At 36.6% G+C, this 24,596-nt stretch overlaps 1 protein-coding gene across 2 annotated transcripts; it reads left to right on the top strand.

Moving 5' to 3' along the window:
• Positions 1–95: 95 nt before the first annotated feature.
• HAT1 (histone acetyltransferase 1) lies at positions 96–19,821 on the top strand. Of its 2 annotated transcripts, XM_084288798.1 has the most exons (12): positions 143–184; positions 1,516–1,553; positions 2,522–2,593; positions 4,526–4,601; positions 6,302–6,422; positions 11,813–11,992; positions 12,218–12,339; positions 12,840–12,944; positions 13,293–13,399; positions 15,039–15,190; positions 16,464–16,580; positions 19,513–19,821. In XM_084288798.1, exons 3-12 carry the CDS (start codon positions 2,533–2,535, stop codon positions 19,678–19,680), a joined length of 1,209 nt encoding a protein of 402 aa, XP_084144924.1. In that variant the 5' UTR covers positions 143–184; positions 1,516–1,553; positions 2,522–2,532; the 3' UTR covers positions 19,681–19,821. The 2 variants fall into 2 exon arrangements, with proteins under 2 accessions (XP_084144923.1, XP_084144924.1); XM_084288797.1 differs by lacking the exon at positions 1,516–1,553 and having other exon boundaries at positions 96–184.
• The last annotated feature ends 4,775 nt before the right edge of the window (positions 19,822–24,596 follow it).

Here is a 24,596-nt window from a genome sequence, read left to right as displayed (position 1 = left end):
GCACGCCCTTCCCAAAGGCTGCCGCCGCGGGGTGTGGCCAGCGGGCATGCGCGCGAGCCCCGCGCCTCTGCCTGCACCAGCTGTGCTTGCGGCCGGAAGCGGAAGAAGGAGCGGGGGCGCGTGTTCTCACTTCCGGCGGGTGGGCGCGCGGGCTGGTTCGTCCTGTCCCGCTCCGAAATGGCGGGTGAGGCGCGGCGGGGGGCAGCGGGGGGGACAGCGGCTGGCCGGTAGGGATGGCCGTTAGGGATGGCCGGTACGGGCCGGCCGTTAGGGAGGGTGGGAGGGCGGGCGGCTCGTCGCGGAGCCGCCGTTGCGCTGTAAGCCGCCCGCGGGGAGCTCGGGGCTGCAGGGGAGCGCCGTGATGGCGCTGGCGGCAGCAGGGGACGCGGCGCTCTGCGCGCTGCCGGGGGCTGCGGCTGCCCTCGCCTCGCCGTCCTCGGCCCCGCTGGGACAGGGGGCGGCTGGGGCGTTGCTGGGTGTAGCTGCCCCAGCCCAAGAGCAGCTGTTTGGGGGATAATGAAAAGGCGCAGAAGTGAGGTAGAGAATAGGAGCCAGAAGGTGTGCTGAGGTACAGAAGGGTAGCTGAGAGAGGTGCGTCGTGGGTGTGCTGGAGGTTTTGGGGTGTCATCTTCCCCTGTAGCACCTATAGCTGCTGGGTAAACAACTGGCCGCGTGACATAACGCGTGGGGCTTGGGGGTGGTATGTTCTACACCCGTGTATGCAAACACTTCTGAAAAAAACTGAGAAGCTGAAAGGAGTGTATTGTAACTTTGTTCTTCCTGGCTGACAGTCTGTCACCAGCTTTGTTTTTCAGTCTGTTTACTGCTGTTCAAATACAGTGTCTGCCTGTCATTTGGAAAACACTTCTTAGTGCGGAAAAGAGAACAGGTTTGCTAGTCTTAAGGCAAAAAACAACAAAGCCTTTAAAAAGTAGGAACAATAAAAAACTAACATGTACGAGAGGGGTGTTGTGTTCTGAAATGAAGTCTTAATGTTACAAACTTTACTTTTCCAAAGCAGCCAATGTGTGCTTTTCAGCTTTAGGTCTGTTCTTTTATTTTGAGACCACCTGTCTCTAATTACGTTGTTGGGTGAAAAAGTATTCCTTCCATGTGACTTACTTATTTTGAAATCCTTGTTGAGTCCTCAGCCTGTAAGAAGGAAATTCATTTTTCTGGTTTTATACAGATATCAAGACAGGTCTGTAATGTAACATTTAGAGGCACGTCTGCACATCTCTACATGATAGTACTTGTTTGTTCAAATTCTGTTTTTTTGGGGGAAAAGAGCTTACCAAAAATGTTCTTTCCATAATCACTTTTTAAGTGATCTTTTACTGGATGAAATGCAGGAATCTTTGTTAGTGCCATTTGAAGCTTTCAGTAAATGGATTTGCATCAAAATCCTGTGTTAGCAAAGACTCTTTAGCCAGCTGGGAGCTCTGATGTTTAGGGGGGAAAATACTCTTTTAAGATCTCAGGCACAGAACTTGGCTCCTCTTTATCCATTTGCAGAAGAATGTTTCCTTAAGTCCCAATAAGAAAACTGGCAGGTAGGGTGTGAATGGTGAATGTTTCTTGCTTCTGTTTCAGTGGTTGAGCCAACAGTCTCTGCAGTGTTTCTTGTTTATGTGTTTGACATTTGTGTGTTCCAATATGGTTCTACTGCTTGGGGTAGAGGTTGATGGGGATGTGAAACTTGTAACAGTCAACCATACTCTGCACTTACTCACTGTGTTTTGTGTAGTTTTTGAATAGTTAAATATCTGTAAACCAAAGCATGCTTATAGGAGGTGACATGAATTTTTTTGAAAGGTGTGATTATTATGAGAACAGATTTGTTTTGCCTCTTAAAGGAAGTGGCAATGTTTACAGGAAATAAGGTGTTCTCCCATAAAAGTACACTTTAAGTCCTCTGGCAGGGCATTACATTTGACTACAACTCACATAGATAGATGACAAGAGGCGCTATCTCTTAGAGAGCTGCAATGATGAGCTTAGCAATGCATGTCCAATAGAGCTTTACTCTGGTATGAGGCTTCAGCGCACACCTGCTCTCCAGAGCTGTAATAAGAAATTAGAATTGGGATGAACTAGGTGTCTTGAAATACTGATGTGCGCATGCATGTGTTCTTGAAAAGAAACATTTGTCAGACTGAATTCTTAAGCTTTTTACCTGTTGCTTTGTAATGTGTTCTATTAGTGGTGACTTTTAAATACTTTATATTCAACATATTTATGTTATATTGTCCCCTTCGTTCTCAGAAACTAAAGAGAAAGATACTTCTGGTCTGTTTTCTAGTTCTTGTTTGTAGTTCCAGAAAAGTGTTTTAGAAACCTCGACATTCCTTTTACATTTGGAGTGCGTACTGTTTGGGGATTTTTCTACTTGTTCAGTATCTTTGGTGTTTTTGTATTGTGGTTCTTTCCGTGCTTGAGAACCTTTCTCTAAACATATTTGTTGAATAATAGTGATGCAGATTGTGCACATCTAAACCATTTTTAAAATCTTTTTCTTCAGGACTTACTGCTATGGAGAAGAAGCTGGCTGAATACAAATGTAACACAAATGAAGCGATTCAGCTAAAACTAGGTAATGTCTGTTTTTAAGTCCTGTGCATTTGAATTAAGAAACTTTCTTATAATGAAATCCACACAGTTTTTATATATGTACCTGTTAATGTAAATATACAAACACAAGAATAGGAACACGGTCTAATACTAGCCTAATTTTGCTGAGTCTAGTGCAGTTAAGTACAGCTATAGAAACTCAGGCCTGTCCCTGCATCATAATGTTATCTGCAATTTCTTAACGTATTACTAGAGTGCGTTGGAGTTTTCCTACCTTATTTTTCTTTAAGTATTCAGTATGTTCTTTCAGTTTCTTCTTCTCCAATCCATATGCTATGATGTAGTCCTCAGTGTCTGTTGTTTTAATGGTGACCTTAGCAGCAGAGCTCATCTTGTTAAGAGTTACAAATTTCTAATTAAGTATTTTTATTTTACATCTTTCCCCTTCGTATTTTTTTGGAGGAAATTGTAAACAAAGGAAAGAAAGCTAAAAAGTGCTGTGTTGTTGTGTTTTTTGTTGCCCCCTCATCTAGATTACACAAGCCATTTTTAATGAAGTGGACTGCTAGTAGCTTTATATATCTAACTTACTATACTAGGACATCCATAATAGAAGCAGAATTACTGAAATCTTGATAGATTCACTTATATCTGAAACTGTCTTACTTGTAGCAGTAATTTCTTAAGAAGAGAATAGGTCATTTTGTTTCATTGAACAGAATAAATAGCATCACTTATTAAGAAAATAAAAATATTGAACCTGTTAAGCACTCTTTAGAGCTACCACTAACAGTCTGTTCCATAAAGTTTAATATTATTTTTAATGCATAATAAGTTTAGCCTTGTGAGCCACAATGTCATTCTAACCCACGTACTTAATTCTTTAGGCCACTATAATTTTAAAACGTTTCTCTTGCACTTAAACAGTATTTGAAATAATCATTTTGGGACTGTATATAATGTTTTACATTTCCTCTTCTGTCTTTCTAAAACCCAAGGAAAGGATGAGAAATAACAAGAACTATCTGAGTGAATTTGGTCTAGAAATCTGAGGAGTTACTTATGAGTTTTCAGGGAGACTGCTAGAGGCTTTTTAATTGTTACTCATAGCCTTATCTCTCCTAATATATTCAGTTGCCTTTTTTGTGTTGGTGAGTGTAGATGTCCCATATGCAAACTATATTAAGAGAAAAGATGAGACTTTACAAGCTAATACCATTTGGGAAGAGGAAAAAAATCATGCGTTTCTCATGTGCAAATAAAAGCACACTGTCATCTTTTAGGTCTTCATTTGATCCATGGTGATATTTCAGAATTGCTCTATTTTTGCTTTTTATTTTGTTTTGCTACTTTATCTCAACTGTTTAGCTCTCTGGAAAAAAGTCATGGGGAGATGATCACTAGTTATTTTTGTAATTTTGATGCAAATACCACTATTGTATTAGTGCAATTGTTTTGAATGTATCCGTGTTGATTCTTAAAAATTTTAACATCAACGTTAATGCACGTGAACATTTTCTTCCATTCACCACTCTCTGAAGACCTCCTTACAATGTTCTGAACTACATATGAGAGAAGAACAGCAAAATGAGAAGGCAGCTTTGATTACATGATTGGTCTTGTTTAGTGTAGGAATATCCATCTGGCTAGTGTACTCAGTGTTCAAGAGGGGGTAAAAGGCAGTAACAGTCAGGATATATATGTGTATGAAACTGTATGTATATATGTCTGAATGTGCATATATCTGCAGTAATTTCTCCATTTTATTGTGCTTACTGATTTGAGGAAATAATGTGCATCTAATTTTCACAAGATGTATTTATTTCATTTGTATGTCAGCTTAACATAGGCTCATAAATAAAGCTGTTTATAGTGAAAGAATACATAAACATCTAGCACGGCATCTCTGTATGAACAAACTGATGACTTGGTCATGCGCATTTTTTCTTCTCAGTTCGCTTTCCTGAGGATTTGGAAGATGACAACACAACATTTAATCCAGAGTATAGCCATCAAGTATTTGGAGATGAGTAAGTTGAAGTATTCAGAGTAAAATTAGTAGGTCTGTAAGGGGGAGGTTGTTTCCTAATTGCTAGAGAACAGGAAATACTACTATACCAAACTATTTAAAATGACACACAGTACTTCAGTTTTATGACTGTATAGTTAAATAATGGCCTTCGTGTTTAGCATGTGGAGTTAGGGCCTTGTAGTCATTTTATGTGCTACTCCTAAGATACTAGCAGGGGACAAAATGCCTGACTGTGCAGACAGAATTTCTTGTTTCAGTGGTTATTGCATTCAGGTAATCTGTAGAATTTGCAAGAATTAATAATTCTTCGTTAAAACTTTCACAGTAATGAATGCCAAAAAGGTATCTGTCAACAGTGTACCAGTTTATTTTTTACTACAATGTAGCAATTTTTAGTGAAAAAGACCCAAGTATTAACTTAAACTCACATTCTTGGCTGTTATAGATCATTGATAACTGTTGAACTCAGGTGTTTGTTTTCCATAATATGTATACATCTAAGCAGTTAAATATTCAGGAGATACAGAAACTGTTTTAAAATGGCATTTAATTGTTTTTCAAGTATTCTAACTTGAGTAGGGAAGCTAGCCACTATGTCCCTAGTGCTAGAATGTCATTTAATATCAGAAGAGCAATAGTGAACAGTCTGGCTGTAGCTTTAAAAAAAAAAAAAAAAAAAAAGTTAAAGCTTCTAAAAAAAAAAATGTTAAAGGAAAATATATGCACATATCTGTTGTCTACTTAAAACAATTTGTTTTAACTTTCAGTTCCTTTAAAGAGCGTTCTAAGTACTACGTGCTACCTATAGTAATTGTAGTAAAATTAGTTGCACTATTGCACATCTACTGCAGCGATCACTGTAAATAATTGTGCTTTTAGTAATGGGAGAACTCTCCGACCTGTCAGTATAGCTAACATACAAATTATTGTTCTGGCAATTCAAACTTTAAATTAGAAATGTACTACCATAAAGGAAAAAGCTCAGTTAAAATAACCAAGGAAAGATGCTAATGTTTCTCTGTGAACATAACAATTTTCTGCATTCCTTTTTTTTTTTTTGTCTGAAAATAAATTCTCTAGATTTAAAACAATGTAGTATTTATATTCAGACAACTCACATTGTTTTAAAGTGTATTAAAAAAAAGCATCTCTAGTTCATACCTTTTTGTATTTACTTGATTCTAATTAAGTCAGATCAGTATATAGCAACTTTCAACCGGAAACACTTATTGTTATGATCCATTATCTATTTGTGTTTTATACAGTAACTTGCAGTAGTGTTCCAAAATGTTAGACTGCTACACTGCAAGCTTAAGTTTTAGTAAATGATATTAGTTGGTATTAATAAATAAATGCTAATGACGTTAACATTTAGAAACATAGATACAATATTAGTTATCTCAGGTATTCTTTTGTGAGCTATCCCAGTAAATGTATAGGCACTGTCTTACTGAGTCCAAGGACATGTTCTATTTCTGCACTAGAGGAGCAAAATAACTAATAAAAGTAGTGTAAGGCATTCTTTCTCTAGAGAGAGATACATGCAGTTTGATTCCTATTTTCCTATAAGGAGTCTTCAGAATACCTCGCTGGGAAAGAGGATGTGAATTTAATGTGATAAGTGAAAGTGCTGTATTGTGATTATTCTGCTATGAAATTAATTTAGATCTCCTGAATGTGTTTTTTTTCCTTCCTCAGTGAAGTTGCCTTTGGCTACAAGGGACTGAAGATCCTCTTGTACTATATTGCTGGTAACCTATCAACACTCTTCCGCATCGAATATACATCTAAAGTTAATGAGAAGTTTGACTGTGTGGAGGTAAAGACAGAGCCAAACCTGTATTTATTGGGAAGGTTTAATGGGATATGGACAAAATTCAAGGTTTAGTAATTACCCACCCAAACATGAGTTACATTAAAAAAAAAAAAGCTTCCTATTATACTAACCTAAAATAAAAAAAACTAATGTTTGCTGTACGTTTTCTTATTGCTCTTCCTTTGACTTCAGTACTGCCATCAAAAATGTGCCAAACATTAGTCAAACATGAGGTACTAATGCCAAGCCTAATTCCACAAAAAAAAAAAAAGGCAAGTCAATTTTTATGTTAGACGCCTCCAGGAGGACTAGTGGTTTTCTTCATATTGAAGAGAATCCAGTAAGAAGAACTGATTTTTTTCAGAGTGGATTTTAATGCATCAAGAAAACTTCATATCATCTGAGTTTTGCTTAGTTATAGGGAAGAAAAAATTCTCTTTTGAGAAGAGCTACTGATGAGGTTATAGGTGAATCTTCATAATATTCTGTGGTGTGGTTATACATTTGCACTGACTTCAAATTACTCTGCCTGAGAAAAGCTGTTCTCTTTTCTAAGAGTAAGCATCTTTCTGATTTGAAGCTGTATTTAAATTATTTTATAAAATGTATTTTAAATTTTCAAATTCATCAGAACTTATTTCAGTGCTTTCAAGGGAAAGCCTGTTTTTCTAAAGAAAAAGATAGTGGAATGCAAGTTCTATAGATATGTCCTTCCTTGCTCTGCACTTGTGTTAAATATACGAAGTTCAGCAGGCTAAGTCCCTGGAAATATACTTTTGTATTTTGAAATATTTCTGAGGCTAGGGCAATATATCTTAGAAGTGAAAGGTCATATCCTTCAATCTTCATAAGTTTTTAGAAATAAATAAAAAAAGGAAAGCCTGTTGGCTAAGTAATAGCCATATTAAAATCAAACAGACCACCTCTCTGTCCAGCCTTTCACTAATATAATTTCACAATCGTGTCACAGTGGGAATCCCAACCACAATACCTCTTTTACTCACATGCTGTTTTCTGTGCAAGTAACAAAGCTGCTTTACTTTTCTAGAAGTACAAGCAAAGTAAAAAAGGTACATGTATCTCATGCCTTAGGCTAACACTGCAGCTTTTCTGATCACTCAGAATCCTGGCTTTTTTCAAGCCCAGCATTGCCTCTACTGAATTATTCTTCCAGTTGTTTAAGGGACTGAGGTGGGGACAAAATACTATCTGTTTGAGCTAGACTTCCATATACTCTTTTCCTAGAATGCTTACAGACTTTGACTGAAGCATTTTCGCTGTGCTTCCTTTGGTATTAACACATTGTGTCCTAATAAACTGCTCATATGGCTATATCTAAACCTTAGTAAGGAAAAAAGACGTGGTGGTCAACAGTCTCGTTCTGCCATTTATTTAGCATTAGTAACACTACATTAATCTCTGAAAACATGTTCATATTTGAAAATAAGGAGGTTGTTAATTTACATGCATATTACCGTGTATTTAAGTAAACTAGTTGCTTAGCTCATTTGGGATACTAATATTAAGATATGAACCATATACTATGCATGATTGCTAATCTTTCTGCTGCAAATAGCCTTCTGGAAAGGACAGCAGTCTGTGCCTTGAACAAACTGGTTAAAAGTGAGCTTTAATGCGGTGTCAAGTTATTTACATGTTATCCACACACAAGCCCTTTCAACAGCAGGTGACTTTATTCTCTGATAGGAAGTTTGTTACTGTTATTGCTTCAGCAGCTGCTACTATCTCTGCCTGCTAGGGACTGACTGAAATATTTGCCTGAATACAGTTTGCTGTTTCTCCAACATCTTTAAACATTAGGTAAAAGATCCTGAAATGCCAGTAGCCAGAACTTCAAGTATATTTATGCATCTTAATATTGTTTCCCTGAAGATGGACCTATATATCCAATGTTAGTGAGGAAGGCTCAGCAAAGTATAATCATATTTTGAATAGAAGTATGTTCTTGGTTAGCGCTTCATTTAATGATAATGAACAAAATTTATTCCTTGGGTGGAGTTGATTCTTTTAAATACTTGAACAGAGGCTGCTTTCTTCTAGGGTAAATATGAATAGCATTGACTTCTGAATTGCTAGTAGCTTTCAGATTTGTAGCTGTTGAAGGAACCTCCTTTTCTTTTGGATTTCATGATGGAGTGAAGGAAAGTATTTCACTAACTTGTAAAACAGTCTTACTATCAATATATTATCTAGCTTTGCAGCTAGTCTAATATATTTGCTTTAACACAAGTTAATGAGTGCAATTTTAATATTAGACATACTTTTTTAGTTAATACAACAGATCACTCTATTGCTCCCTGCTAGAATTAATATTTATAACTGATAGAAAAATTTGGCTTTCAAATACATTTCTGTAATTATTTTAAGTGAAGACACTTCGAAATAACATCAAAGTGATACACAAACGTTATAATTGTCTATTAGTACAACTGTAATTTCTTTTTTAAGAAGTATTCAGAGTTGAATATAATGTACGCTTAACTACATTGCCCACTTAAGTAGTCCTACTACAAATCAAGTCTAGTTACAAAGTCCATACTGTATTCCCCATCATCTCACAGGGTTTGCATATGAAGGCAATACATTACAGGTAGCACTTGCGTGAACCATAAGCTCAACGAGTCTTGTAAGTCAGCAAGGGTTTTTGCACTCTGAAATGATTTGTCTGTGCTTAACATTGCTACAGTAGCCAACAGGATTGTTTTTCCTTACAGAAATTGTTCTGTGTAAATCCTTGCAAATTGGTAAGATAAAAGTGCCTTGCTTCGATAAAAGAAGCCTCTCACCAATGTCAAATAAATACACAAGGGAAAGGCAGTAAACAAACCTCAGTAACTACTTGATAAAACTTCTGAGAAGTTTTTTTTAAAGTGCCTATTATGTAATGGGTACATCTCTAAACAGCTACAGGTATTAATAAATCAAATTTTTTGTATGCTATTGGTATTTCCAGACTCCAATAACTCAGGACTCACTAACTGAAAATTGGAACACTTAAACTTACATGTATGTCACCACTCAAACTGAGGATACTGGGATTTCCTTCTGTAAGAAATGGAGATGATATTAACCCTAAAAGTAACAGATGATATAGTTTCTTTCATTTCTCAGATAGTCAGGCTTCGTTTCAAGTGGAGAGAACCTTAGGGAAGCAATAGGTAAAAATATATTGTGGTCATGTAGATTTAAGATGCGTTATCTTATGTGCTTTCAGCAGGTGAAGGTTTCTCTTCTGTCAATGATAGATGAATCTTATGAAAGTGAGGGGAGCAGTTTTTTTTAAACGTGACATATCAAACTTCTTACTGCATGTTTGTCCCTTTTTATGTATCATCCACATGGTCTGTTATTGATCTAACACTTGGAATTCCTGTTTTAATTCTAGAGGGTTTTTACATGTTTTTTGCAGATGTGCAAAATGAAAGCCAGTAGAGATTCTTAGGTGAGGATTCCTACAAGTTTATCACCAGTGTATACTTAAGATCTGTGTAAATAATGCACTTACACAGTTTGACAAGAAATGAGTGTTTCTGAAATATTGTGCTCATACAAATACTCATTCTTGTTAATGCCTATAATTCCATGATTCTGCAAAACACAGTTAATTCTGTGTTATGCATTTACATTAGCAAATGTAAAGAAAATATGTTAAACCAGTATTACTTTAGGATGAACAGAAAAGGTCTTTTGTTTTGAGAATGAAATAGATGTAAAGACTGTAGATGTTTTAACTGGGTTGTTACACCGAGTACTGTAGCGCTATATCTTAATTGCTTAATAGAGCTCTCTACAAATATAAATATAAATGTTGGTAGTACCAAACCATTAAGAATAAAACTTGTTTGTGCTGAACCACATCCATCTTTCTCTACACTAAAAATGTAACTGAATGATAAAGTGCTATTCATTTGCAGGTGCATTGCTTCTACTTAAGGGAGGATGGTTGAAAGGACAGGAATTAGTAGCATGTTGTATTAGCCTTTTGTAGTGTATTTTGTTCTAAGCATCTTAATTTCCCTGTTTTGAATGCTAAGTAGCAAGGGTCTTGGTTTTGAACTAATACCCATCATGCATGTAAACGGTGTGAAAGAGCTGCTTAGTAAGTTAACACAAAGTGTTCTTGTGTAAGTCCTTGTGGAAATAGATACAATACAAACATTACAGCTGAACTCACGGCAAACTCCATTAAGTAAAAACCTGGATTCATTGTCCAGAGCAAAGTTTGAATTGAATGTAAGCTCATTTTGTTGAATGTAATGTCAGGCTTTTAGGGGTTGTATTGAGGAGTACGGTTTTGTTAAGTTGAGACCAATTCATTAAGTTTTATTGCCTGGTGAGAAGCAGTAATACGTTATTGTGAAACTTCATCAAATATTCATGGTTAAAAAGAAGTAGTAAATGTATTCAATCAAGTGGTCTTTTTGGGATCTGAAAAGGATTATGAAGTCTGCTCAGCTGATAGTCTCTAACTTTCAGTTTGGTTAACTGAAAAGCGTAATTTTAATCTCTGAATTTAGTTTTGGTGTTAGAATATTTCTTTCCTCCCCGGTGTTAGATTTTACAGGTTGGATATGCTGTCAGGATCCCTAAATAATATTTTATTATTTTATCAACTTTGTTTTCAAAGTGTTCTTTGACTAGGATGCAGGATGTTTGTCTTCTGAGTTTGTAATGTAGTTTGCAGCTGACTATAGACAGGCATTTCAAGCAGCGAGACATAAGAATGCAAGTGTGTGCTAGCTGTCACTTTCTTGTTTGGGGGCTACTGGTTTTAGTCTTTGTTCCTTTTTTCTCCACTCAGTTCAGCACCACCTAATACCTCTTAAGCTGCTTGTTTGGGAGCCCCAGCTCCATAAGGCTATGTGCCGCGGACTTAGAGACTTGTGGGATGAAAAGTCTTGGCTTCTGATTTTACTGCTCTTTCAGAAATAAATGTGTTGCATCCAACAAAGTAGGAAAAACAAGAGAAGTGTTCTTTCCATGTGACTGAATTTATAGCCTCCTTCCTTGTCTTGCCATTTGTGGTATTCCTTCACACAATGCTTTTATTAGAATAGCTATCAATGCTCTTGGATTTTTCTTGGATAAATGTAACAGTCCCTTAACTGTCCATAAAAATGTTCAGAAACTTATGATGTAACTACTAGTTTTTGGATACTGATGGGGGCTGGACTGTGACCTTCCTGTATCTCTTCAGTCCTTTGTCTGCTGGGAGGTCACTGTTGAACAACAGGAGCGCTTCCTTGCCTTTTTTTTCTTTGAAATTGCTGATAGGCCATAGCACCTCTTTTTATATTCATCTCTATTAGCACAGTGATAACTTGGTCTTTTTTTAATCTTCCTCTGATCCTGACCCCTTTTGTATTCCCCAGGCAGATGATGTTGAAAGTAAAATTAGAGAAATCATTCCTCCTGGTTTTTGTACAAACACAGATGACTTTGTCTCTCTGCTGGAAAAGGAGGTCAACTTCAAGCCCTTTGGAATGCTGCTACACACGTATTCTGTTCATAACGAGGAAGCTGGTGAAGACATAACTTATCAGATATATAAGGTATGAAAAATAAGTGAAACATCTCAGGCTGACAGCTTAGTTTATTTTGAAGTGAGGAACTTTGTGTAATGTTTCAACTGTAGTATATAAATGCTATCATTTGACCAGTTTATTAATTACGATCATGTTCTTTTTGTACTGGAGAATTTAATTAGGTTTTGCAGATTTTCTTTCCTCTTACATCTGTGATAGGCTTCACCTGACTTCTCCTGGCTTTTTCCCTAGGCTGACATGACATGTCCAGGCTTTCGAGAATATCATGAAAGGCTTCAGACGTTCTTGATGTGGTTTATTGAAACTGCTAGCTTTATTGATGTAGATGATGAAAGATGGAACTACTTTCTAGTGTAAGTACAGTTCTAAAGCAACAGTGGACCTTATTACCTCCACAAAGCCTGCATTTTAATTGTGGCTGGCCAATTATTGGAGCAGTATAATGATATTTTTCCCAGGAAAGAAAAACCATTGTTTATCAGGCTTGAGTTTTGCTCCATTATGCTTTGGGAAACCTTGAGAATAGAGCTGAATTAAATGCTGTTGTCCGTTAGAGCCCTGAATGTAGGCTTAAACAGTAAAATGAGCTTTGCCTGTGTTTTCTTTTACTTGCCACCTATTCATCTTTATAATAGGCAAGTGCACTGAAGTGCTGCAAAGAGGTCTGATTTATCCAAGTTGCTGCACACCAATTAAGTGAATTGTACATTCAGAACATAGCAGGTGTACCCATTGGGCCCTCACAGAGTAGCTTGCTGACACTGAAAATTCAGTTGGAGAATGGAAAAGAAAATGGACACTGCATGGGAGCGCGACTGTAATTGACCTGCTTGGCTTTCTGTTTTATCTGCAGATTTGAGAAGTATAATAAGGATGGAGCTACGCTCTTTGCGACCGTAGGCTACATGACAGTCTATAATTACTATGTGTACCCAGACAAAACCCGGCCACGTGTAAGGTAATTGGCGGCGTAACTCGTGCCTTGCCTTTTATTTCAGAAGAGGGAACTGCTGAAGTTCCCAATACTTGTTTATAATGGTGTTGATTTGTTTAAAAAAATCCCCATTATTAGCTGGCTATGCACTGATTTATTTCATTGTTCCCTTCTTGAAGCAGAGGGAATCTCAAACAAGTTCTTGAATATTTAGCAATTCTAAGACTCCATAAGAATTATGGTTTAAAATTAAGATTGCTACATGTACTTCAATGAAAAATGAAATACCACTTAGTTTTTAAGTCTTTATAATATAATGTTTGCAAATGCATGCATTTGAACTGAAATATCAATGCATTCCTTTGTCTATAGCCAGATGCTGATCTTGCCACCATTCCAAGGAGAAGGCCATGGTGCTCAGCTTCTTGAAACAGTTCATAGATACTATATGTCTTCTCCTACAGTACTTGATATAACAGGTCTGTGTTAAATTTTTAACTAAGTTCACCTGTTCAATAACACAACTTGTAGCATTCACAGATTGCTAGCCCACAAACCAACTTTCATGTTCACTTGTCAGAATTAAATGGCCTTTTGAAGATTTAGCTTTAGCTCAGTTCAGGATTAATAGTACCCTGTTTTATAGAACTGTATATAATGTAGCTCCCTAAATCCTTTACTTAGAGAACAGCACACCAGGAAAATTCAATCCCTAGCATGCACGGATTACCAGCTAATTAGCCATTTTATTGTGAGATACGCAGCTGAATTTGCCAGGAGATCAAGCTTTGTCAAATTTCTTGTTCAATTTACTCCTATTAGCCAAAACTCAAAACTGACAAAAATCTAAAATAGCATATTAATATTTGTGCAGGTAAAAGTTTAACAGACTAAAAATTTGTACAGGACTTGTGCTTCAGAAGCATGTATTGGTAGCTGAATGCATCCATCGTGTCAGAGGTGTGTGCATCATACATAAAAATAAAATTTTTATGGAAGATAAATATAATGGGTATATACACCTGAAAAAATATAGCATGAAAATTGGCTACAAATATGATATCTGTCTTGTGGTTTCAAGACCAGTGTAGGAAGAAACACAGTTCAAACTCGAATCGGCTATCCAACTGTAGGTGCATCTCAGAACTCATTTTAGGTCTTAGTTTAAAAAATAGTCCTCCACCTCCCCAAAAAAATAATTAAAACGCAACAGAATATTTGCTTTCTTCATGTACCACTGCAGGATAATCCTAACACAAAGTAATCCACCTGGTAATTTGAATCCAGTTAATAGGAACCTAGGGTAGCACAACTTCCTCTGTGCAACACAAAGTCTTGTTCATAGAGTGGTATTTTTATTATCTCTTTTCCTGCTAATACTATAAAGCTGTACGTAGCTTTTATAACTGAGGATAAACAAATTCTTAACACTGAATAAATCATTTGACATGTTTCATGGCTCAGTGCCTTAAATGCGGAGTTGTAGCAAACAGTATAAATTTGTTCTAAAGTAACTTTTAATTGTAGGCTTTGTCCTGCTTTTTTCCATAAAGAAATATTCTCTTTGGCACTCAAATTATGGAATATTTTACAAAATTATATATTGTCATTTTTATGAGAAAGTCTGGCTCCACAACTGTGATATGTGGCCAGAATACTTAGTAAAATTAAGTAAAGCCTTTTCCTCTTTTCAGAAAAGTTAAAATTTAAATTTCCTGGAGGAAATAATGCTTTAAAATATTTCAGAGTTTCACTTTTGCAATGAATATTTTGTCCTGGTTATAACATGTCATCCTAGCTGACAAGTGAAATATATATTGCTAGAAATTATCTATATAATTTCTATTTCTGTATAGAAATGATCTCAACTTTTAACTAATTTGGGTGAAAAGGAATGGAATAAATTAATTTCAGTACAGCTTCTCCAATTTCTTTTGCAGAATAAACGTCATACACCTATAACTTTAATAGCAGTTCTTACAATTAAGCACGGTTGTTTATATAGTGATGAATACTGTATCTGGTTTTGTCTTTCACAGTCCTTGTAACTACATACCGGAGGTGTAGCAACAAATAATGTCTATATTAATGATGTGCTCTTATGTGCATTCTTTCTAGCTGAAGATCCATCTGAAAACTACATAAAGCTAAGGGACTTTGTTCTTGTAAAACTCTGTCAAGACTTGCTTTGCTTTTCACCAGGAAACTTAATGCAAGGCTTCAGTCAAGAAATGGTGATGGAAGCTCAACAGAAGTTGAAAATAAATAAGGTATTAAATAAGAACTGTTGTAGTTGGACTTATTCTTATGAAGCTAGTAGAAGGGCAATTTAAACATAGATGTGGAGACTTGGAATTTGCATATTCCAGCATATTTTAACAGATTTCTAGGATCTATCTCAAAGAGAGGTACATAGCTCATGGTTTGAAATGCCTTTTTTTTTCCTACTGACGTTGTTGATGTAATAGAATTAGAAAGTTGCCGATTTTTCAGGTATCAGCTTCCATTTTTTTGCAAGTATATCTATACAAAGAGCCATTGTTTTGGGAATGCGGAACACTAAAGTAGCAAGCAACTCCTAAGGCAGCTCTAAACATTTAGAGATCTAAATAGTTAAATTTAACAATTAAATTCACTGGTAATCTTCACAGTGAGTGATTGCTGAGTATACTAGTGAAGAGGCAGAGTTGCTTAACTCAAATATTTGAGTATAGTTTTGTGAAAACATTGAATGAGTGTTACAGCATGCAACGGGGACAAGCTGTATTCACATTCAGAAAAATCGTATGTCCTGGGTAAGGGAAGTACATCTGCAGCCTTCTGTGTATGAGATCTTAAACCTTAGAGAATAAATAATTTTTTATTTTTTTAATGGTATCTCTACACATGTAGAAAACTGTCTTATTCTGTTGCTCAGCAAAGGAATGCTTGATCTTGAATTCAGTTTTAATATTGCAGCAGTTAGTAGTAATATAGTAGCAACACAAATCTTGTTTCCTTCCCAAATGTGACCTTAGCTGATCAGTGTTCCAGAATCACTTCAAATTTCTATTAGAAACAATTAGTCTTCCATTCTCTTCCTAGGAAACAGGAAACTTAAATATTGTTTCTTTCTCATGTTTAGAACTTCCAGATAGCTTTGTGAAGAGTAGTAGGTATGTCAAGATTATTAAGATCAGTACAGGAGATACTGTGTAGTAATAAATTGCTTAATGGCAATCTAGTTCTCAGTTCTTTGAAGCCATTTTGGACTATGGCCTCTGGACTTTTTGCTGCTCATTTGCTGCAGGTCAGTGAAGCATCTCGGTGGCTGGTACAGCATTTTGAGAGATCAGACACTGGCTGTGTGGAAGAAACAGGGAAATAACTAATATTTATTCATCTAACCCACTGGTGAGGAGGATCAGGCTGATAGGCTTCATCAGTGCCTCTGACTGGTGTCCGATAAGCTGAGGAGTTACTCAAAGTGGATAAATACTGTCATATTAGAGTTCTGTTAACTGACCTTTTTATTTGGACATCTCTATTCTTTCTGTTCATTAGCAACACACAAGACGAGTTTATGAAATTCTACGGTTGCGTGCAACAGATATGGGTGATGCAGAACAGTCCAGAAGCTATCGGTTGGACGTTAAAAGAAGACTGATTGGCCCCTATAAGGTGCATATGACTTAAGTATCATAATTTCAAGGCTAATTATACTTGATTTTACTTTAATTTCCATAAATGTGGCTGATGCTAATTATGTTGCCAATCAACTACTATTAGTTATGCAGTGATCAACTGACATGTACACAGATGCAGAGAACATTTGTTCATGACTCTGCTAAAGGTCTTGTTTGTCTCCTGCTTCTTGCTCAATTCCAGCATTAAGTTGTTGTTGAGCTTATGGTATCTAGCTCTAAAGGTGACATTACGTTCAGATAGACTTAAGGGTGAAAAAAAAAGTGAATTTCTTGAAAAGGTTAAGAACATCTTAAACCACGAAGTTGGAGGTAAATGTCATAGCACATTTACACAGAAGATGAGATATAGTTTAGATGCTTGTTTTACTTGTTAACAAGGTCTAACAAAGCACCTAGTTATAAGTAAAATGTCCATGTCAACATAAGACTCCATGCAGATGAATATAAAGTAATCTCAGAAGTTAAGTTCAAGCAACTATTGAGCTTAGTGTGAAGTAACTTTCATAGCTCCTACTAAATATGCTTCTAAGGACCTTCAATATAGGTGGCCTGTGTTGCATTAACTAACCATCTGAGACACATATATGTATATATTGTCATTGCTAATCACATCAGTATCTGTATTAAGAGATAAAAGACCACAGATGAACCTAGGTTTATTGCTGTGACTAGCTTGTTAGCTTCTCTGCAATTACATACTCACTGAGCAAACCAAAACCTGGTTGGAAAAGTTTGGCGAAGTATCAGAATTATCTTGATTAGCTTGCAAGCCTTCCTAAAGCAGCACTTGCCCTGTTATATCAAAATAGCAGAACTCTGATTGTACTCATGTTGGACTTAGGGAGGCTGTTAGCAGAAATGAGAACCCAGCACTGCATTAAACACTTCGCTGATCTGGAGATAACGCCATGTCATGCTGAGTGACAGGATCTTAATCAAAACACTTTCTATTCTTTCATGAGTGTCTTGTCTCATTTGCTAAATTTCACTCAGTGTCCACTACAGAGAAGGCCATGATTTTCCATCTAACAGGACTGGTTCCAATTCATTCATTCAGCACTGAAGTCCTGTGGGGTAAATCCAAAATTCCGTAGGCATCTTCAGTTCTATTGCTTCTAACAATCATTTCAACTTGAATCTTTGCATGTAATAAATACATGAAGAACAAAAAGTTATACAGATTTTTGTATTGCAAGATACATAGTATTGGTCCTCTAAAATTTTAGAATATTCTTTTTTAATTTAAGAGTATTCCATTTAATTTTTCACCAGTAGTTCTTTTCAAAAGAATGTAATCAAGGAAGGGGTGTTGGCTGACTCTTAGGTTAGTACACTGACTTTAAACTTTTTTGGAAGCACTGTTTAATCATGTTCTTGTTTAAAAAAAAAAAAAAATTAAAAAGCCTTTCCAGAACTGCAACTAAACTGTCAATATGTGGTAATTTGGAGGAGGAAAGTAGCTTTTCGTAAATAATTGGCAATATTACAGCATTCTTAATGCTACTTTTTTGTATAAAGCCCTTGATAACTTCATTTGGATGGTGCTGTCCAAATGTAGAATAAGTTTCCACTACCTTAATTTAGTAGTAGTGGTACTTGTATTTTACACCTTCTTCCTGGTAATCAAGAGAGTGAACAGCTTGTGAAATTTGGTGTTATCAAATATTCTACACAGAAAAGGCTACAGCCTAAATATTTTATGCTTCGACAAATGTTTTTTAAGCTTTGATTAGTCAAGTAGTAGGGAGCTAGTTTCTGTAGAACAGGGGACTTTTTCTTCTGCTCTGTAAAGCCATTGCTGTATGTGACAGTGTAAAATCTATTTAGTGAAGAGTATCTTTATTCAAAAACAAAATGTGCTTACCTGGGGTTAGAGTTCTCTATTTGTCCTACAAAGCCAATGCAGAGCATTCAATAAATAGCAAGTAGAAGTTCTGCTTTTTCTTATACATTATTAGCAGAATTGTTCTTGCTATACTCCATGTACCAACTACTGGGATATGAAACTTCTAGATGTCTCAAATTTAAATTAGATTATAATATACCTAGATATTTCTGTTAATTAAGCAGACTTGCAGTTAGTTCTAGAATAGAGAGGTTTTAGTTTTTCTACTGACAAACTTGTTGCTCAGAAGGGTTCTCATGTCTAATTTTACTTGGGTGACTCTCACATTTTGAGTATCTTACTCATTGTTAGCCATAATTGCTTTCAAATATAACTAGATGTTGACTGGATAGAGCAAATATAAATCTAAAACTCAAGCAATTATGTTGCTTTTGTCATCCTTTCTACAAGGAAATGTTTCTTGAATGTTGGCCAAAGATGTACTTGGAGGCCTCATCAGGACTCCCGTACAGAACCTTCTCCTTTTCTGAACTGAAGTTTATATATCTATGGGATCTGTGGGAGAATACCAAAGTTTCTCAGATCTTACCCACTTATAATTTACCATGGTTTCAGCTCCCACTTCCTGACCCTCAGCATCAGTCATCAAAATCGAACAAATTTTCCTTTGAGAGAGAAGTGTGAAGTTAAATAGAGTATAGAGGGGCTTTGATCTTGAGACTGATGGGAAAACCAAAATTGAGGGAATTTTCTTTTAACAAACTTGATGATTCCGTGAGCATGGGAAATACTTACTGATGAGATACCAGGCATACATAATGCATATATTTTTTTAATTGCTTGATTAATGACAACACAGAACTGAATATTGTGGTCATGTTTTCTACAATCTAGTTTTTCATGCCATAAATTCTAGTAATGTAACATTAGACCTAATCAGTAGGCATGTTCTTTATTATTAGGGACATCTTAACTAAATAATGAAATGGAATAGTTACAATGAAATACTGTATTTTTAATTGCTGGTTATGTTCAAACTACTGTTTGTTTCTTTGTTCAGAAAAAGCAGAGAGAACTTGCCAAGATGAGAAGGTGCCTAAGACCAGAGGAGCTGACAAATCAGTTGAACCAAATAGACCTAAACATGCAACATGAACAGTTAGAAGAGAGCTTCCAACAACTTGTTTCAGATTATCGAAGAGTTCTGGAACGACTTGCACAAGCATGAGGATCCTACCTGTACAGGAAACTTGCAAATTTCTATACAGTGTTGTGAAGCACATCTTTAATTGCCACTTAACTGGAAAAAAAAAAAAAAAAAAACTCATGTGACGTTTTAATCACATTAAAGGTGATTTGTGTTTCTGTGCATTTTGAATATTTTCTATTTTTGTGTTGTAGATTTTAAAATGTACTTTAGGTTTGGGAGCACTTATTGCTGAAATAAACAATGTAGATTCTCAGATACAGTAACACTTCAATTGTTTGAATTTTCTTTTACCCTTCTGTTTTGCCTCAAGGGTTAACAGATATCTGAATAGCAAGATATGTGATACTTACATTGTAATTGTCTTATTTCTCCTAACTTTATCTTCCTCAGGCTGTTTTGCTTGGGTCTTACAATCCATGTAGGCCTGCGCACTCTTTAGTTGAATGCTACATGAACAGGTAACAAGGCTGGTTCTTTGGTCTGTCCAGCATACTTCCTGAGTACAAGCTACTTACCAAGATATCTTGTCTGTAGGATGTAGTTCACCTACAGCAGTATCAGAAACTAGTATAATCATTAATGATGATAATGAAAGGTCTCTCCTGAGTTTAGTAGTAATCCCTGAATGTAGAAGGGGAAGAGTGATGCTGTTTGAGTTTTTTCATTTTTTTTTTTCATTGAGCATGTTCAGGTGTTGATGTTAAGCCAAAAAGGAAAGTTGAGTGTAAGAACTGTGTTTTAATTCAGTTTTCTGAACTTGTGTCTCTCAGTAAGTCTACTGAAGATGTTATAATAACATCGCCTCACCTTTCGTGTTACAGAAGCTCATATAAGTCATTCATGAGGTAGATGGAAGAAGTTTAAGACTTATGAAACTGTAGGACTAACAAGGAAAAAAACACTTGATGGCTGTTTGCCCCTTTATATTGTTTGAATGTTGCTTCCCTCTTTATAAATTGTTATCCCTATGGGGGGGAGAATAGAAAGGCAGAAGAGTCTTGTAGGTCTGCTTCTGCTTTTTAGCACCTGTTGTGGGGAAGGTTTGTCTGTTGTAACCCACAGGGTATATGGATATCCTAAAAAGGCTGAACAATGTAATGAAATCATAGAGATGGTGAACACTAATATTCCATTGATGGTGGAGGATAGATACAAAAGAAGCTACTGAGAAAGACGCACAAAATCGTTTTTCTTAGACATGCTGTGAAACCTCTTGGGGTAAACTCATCTTTTCATAACCTATTGGATTTTTTTGTTGTTGTTGTTGATACTGCTGAAAGTTAGTGAGATAGTGAGTCCAGGTCTTTTTTTGTGGTAAAAGTGCTGTCTTAGCCTGAGCATGGTTTCTTCATGGTCTGGGAATATTCTGAACTGTTTGGGAACTATCTTATAACTCTTGGCACCAAGACAATGAATAAGCAGCTACTTTGGTATATGGAAACTTTGAATCCTGCTATCCTGCAGCAGATTACCGCTTCTGCAGTGCTGCTGCCAGGAAAGACTGCATGATACTCCATAATCCATTACAGTTAGTTAAGCCAATTATCTGAAAAAACATTCATCGCCAAATTAAACTAGCCCTGATGATGACTTTGCCTGAAGTGATCAAAGAAGTGTCTGGACTGTCCTTTCCCTTGGCAGACAGATAGAGGTAATCTCTTACGTAACAGCTAAAGAACAGTAGTGGTTCCTCTGACACTTCTGCTTGGGTAGCATGTGTCAGTTTAGTTCTGTATGCTTTCTGGGTGAGTCTGCTTGAACTAACATTCAAACAGGGAGACCAAGCACTAAAGTTCCAAACATAGTTCTAGGTTTCCTCTGCAAGAATGGAGGATGTCATAACTCACTAAGAATGGGAAAGGAATACTTCTCAAAAACTTCATAGTTCTGGTGACGAAACTTTATTCTAATTGTAATGCCTGATAATATAACAGTGCTCCCCTTTATCACAAGTCAAAAGCTACATCATAACTCTGGTGGCCAACTAAATAGGTTTCACTCTGAGACAATGTTGCCTTGCAGAACAACATTGCCTTTCTGCCAGCCCCACATACACAAGGCCTTATGAGGGACTAGCCAAAGCAAAAGGCATTCAATTCTATTCCCCTGTGCGTGTCTCAGGTAGTGACAGAGATGTTGGGTGAGTCCTTTAAAGTTTTATGCAATTGCTTTGTCCTTCTTTCCTAAAGCCAGAAATAAACTCTGCTCAAAGTTTGCAGGGCTTACTGTACCCAGCTGCCTGCAATGGCTACACCATTTGCCATGCTCCATAAGGCACCAGTACATATGCATTTTGCAACCCAGCTCTTCCTGAGTCCATCTGTGTTTTTAACCTGTCTTCCTTTAGGTTCTGTTTGGGAATTCAGAGAACTAAATTTCCCTGGTTAATTTTGTATTCCTATGTCATTATACAGGTAGACAACTTGCCTCTCTTCCATAGCTTTCTCTTAGTAGTCATCAAGGGATCACAGATTCCAGGAGTTATTCATAACTCTGCTTCTCTTAGCTCCCACAAAATTACTGGCCAGCCAAATTCATTCCTATTGACAGAAGGAACAGATGTACTGCAAATAAACATACATAAACATAATGCATGTGAAGAGCAGAAATACAGAATAACATTGAGCAACTCCAGCTTTATCCTAGGAGTTAAATGAAGATGTGAAAAACTGTTTGTTTGACAACCTTGGTCAAACTGTTCCCTCTCATGTATTTTGAAAAATAAATGTTACAAACTTCATATACCATGAAACTTCTAGTTCAACAGCTAATAACTTGAAATACAACAAAATACCTATAGTTTCAGAACTGAGGAAGTTCTTCTGAAGTTATAGGATTTGAAGGACAGTTTAACTACCACAGTAGTGGGAATAAAGGTCTATATAACTGAGGCAGTATCTTGGGCAGTAAATGTCCGTGCCTCCTCTGAGCAAACACACAAAGCTGCTATGTGGCAGTTTAGGCAATTCAAAACTGACCTATTGTCTCTCTCTGCAATGTCGGCAGGAGGGTAAGCAGCCCATAATGTCTATACGAAGGATTTACGTCTGCTTATATAGGTCATTTTTTCAATTCCTTTTTGTCTCTCACTGAGACTTTGTTGCTCTTTATGCTTCTCCTTTATCATACTGTATGACCGTCAGACACCAGAAGGCTTGCAAATCTGATGTTGTGTATTTTGCCATTTTACTTTTTCTCACAGTGTCAGTTCTGACCTGATTTCATCAGTGTCAAACTGTTAGAACTAGAAATACATGTTATATTTGTAAGCCTATCACCTAGAAACTTGGAATCTCAGCTTTGAAATTGAAAATAACATTATTTTCTAATGCTACTGCTTTGTGAGATGTTGCTTGCTAAGATAATTTGAACTTGACAAAAAGACAGCATGGTAAAATATTAAAATCTGATAAGCAAATATCTATTGCAGACATTTGTTTTCTAAAAAAAAAAAAAAAAAATCAACTAAAAGTCATGGAGCATTTTTCCCCATGCCATCGATATTTGCAGTAATTTTACTCTGCTAGTTCTTCCTCCAAGGATCAGAAAGATTTCAATCAAACCATGAGTTCTTTCTATTAAAATGTTCCATATACAAATGGCTATTAGCCACACAGTTGGAAGTTTTTGGAACGGTGAGGCTAGAAATGTAGCGCAACTAGTAAAAATAGAAGGCTATTGCCCAAAGCGATACAAATAGATGCAAGCCCCCACCCCACTCATGCAGGGTATACTAGCTGCCATCATAGTGGCTTGTATCTCTGGAGGGAAAATTGTAGGAATGGGCTGGTCCCACTCAAATCTTCCTACAGTGTAAAAAGAAAAATAATACAAATACCAGCACTCAGAACTACTCATTCAAATAATTGTTTACCCCACTCTTTGTTAGTTGTGCCATAACAGGCATTGCTAGAAATGAGACTACAGACGCTGTAGGAGCCTCCTTTTAGACCTATAACGGTACAAGTAAGTGTGAAAAGGATCATTGATATAACAATTCCCAGATTTCCATGTTCAAGATAGTTTCACTTCTCCAGTGTAGAGAAGCAAATAGAATAAAGGGGAAAAAAAATCCTTCCGTTCTTCAAAGCTCATTGCAGATACAAGACTCCCACTCAAATTGAAGGAATCTCAGGTAATGACATAATGAAGGCATGGCCTTGGGAGTAGTGTTTCAGAATTCCCTCTTTGCCATTGCAAAAAATCTATACAGCAAGAGCAGAACTGCGCTTTGTTTTTTTCCTAAAGTAGCACTAGCTTCTTTCTTCGGCAAATAAAGAGCACATAATGCTGTAAGCATTCCTCAGGTAGGGGGTATGTGCTCCATTTAAGGTTGTTTTACAGTTTGAGCAGAAGAGATCAACCATAAAGGAAATCTATATCAATGGGAAGAGCTTGACTTCCAGGTTGGTTTTTGTTGTTGTTGTTGTTTCTAAATGGTGTGACAATAAGGGAGGTGTTCCATGTTCAATATCTGCTATTTTTAGATGCTTTTCTTCCAGTGAAGCCTTCCTCAAAATTGGATGGAGTTTTCATATTTTTGAGACTTTCATAGTTTCATGGAAAAGATGATACATTTTTTCCCTAGAGTAAGTTTAATATGATAGTGACTGTGAGCATGCCTTTGCTTTCCTTAGAGCTGTAACAGTTTGGTGTAGCTTTGCCTGATTGTATACATTTTGTATCACTGATGTAGGAGCAGCTTCTAAATGTGTGCTGCTCACTGACAAATGACAATATATATCAAAGTTTCAGAACTTCAGGTATCACTAGAAGGCATAATCATACAGATGGGACCTAAGCTACACACTCTCCTGTTTTTGTCTAAGGACATGTTTCAGCAAGACTACCTGAGGCAACCTCATAACTTAGCTCCTGTTGCAAGAAGTGGCCCCTACTCCTAGTTACATGCTCCTCCACTTCCTTTGTCTTTG

Source organism: Netta rufina, assembly GCF_964035555.1.
Source record: "Netta rufina genome assembly, chromosome: 6".
NCBI classification, from domain to species: domain Eukaryota; kingdom Metazoa; phylum Chordata; class Aves; order Anseriformes; family Anatidae; genus Netta; species Netta rufina.
Note: the sequence above shows the minus strand (reverse complement) of the source record. Positions and strands in the feature narration are given on the sequence as shown.

Bases quoted from the DNA above. Each gene is read 5' to 3' on its own strand.
- HAT1 (XM_084288797.1), top strand. The intron at 2,594-4,525 runs GTAATGTCTGTT...TTTTCTTCTCAG, and splicing joins AGCGATTCAGCTAAAACTAG to TTCGCTTTCCTGAGGATTTG. The intron at 6,423-11,812 runs GTAAAGACAGAG...TGTATTCCCCAG, and splicing joins AGAAGTTTGACTGTGTGGAG to GCAGATGATGTTGAAAGTAA.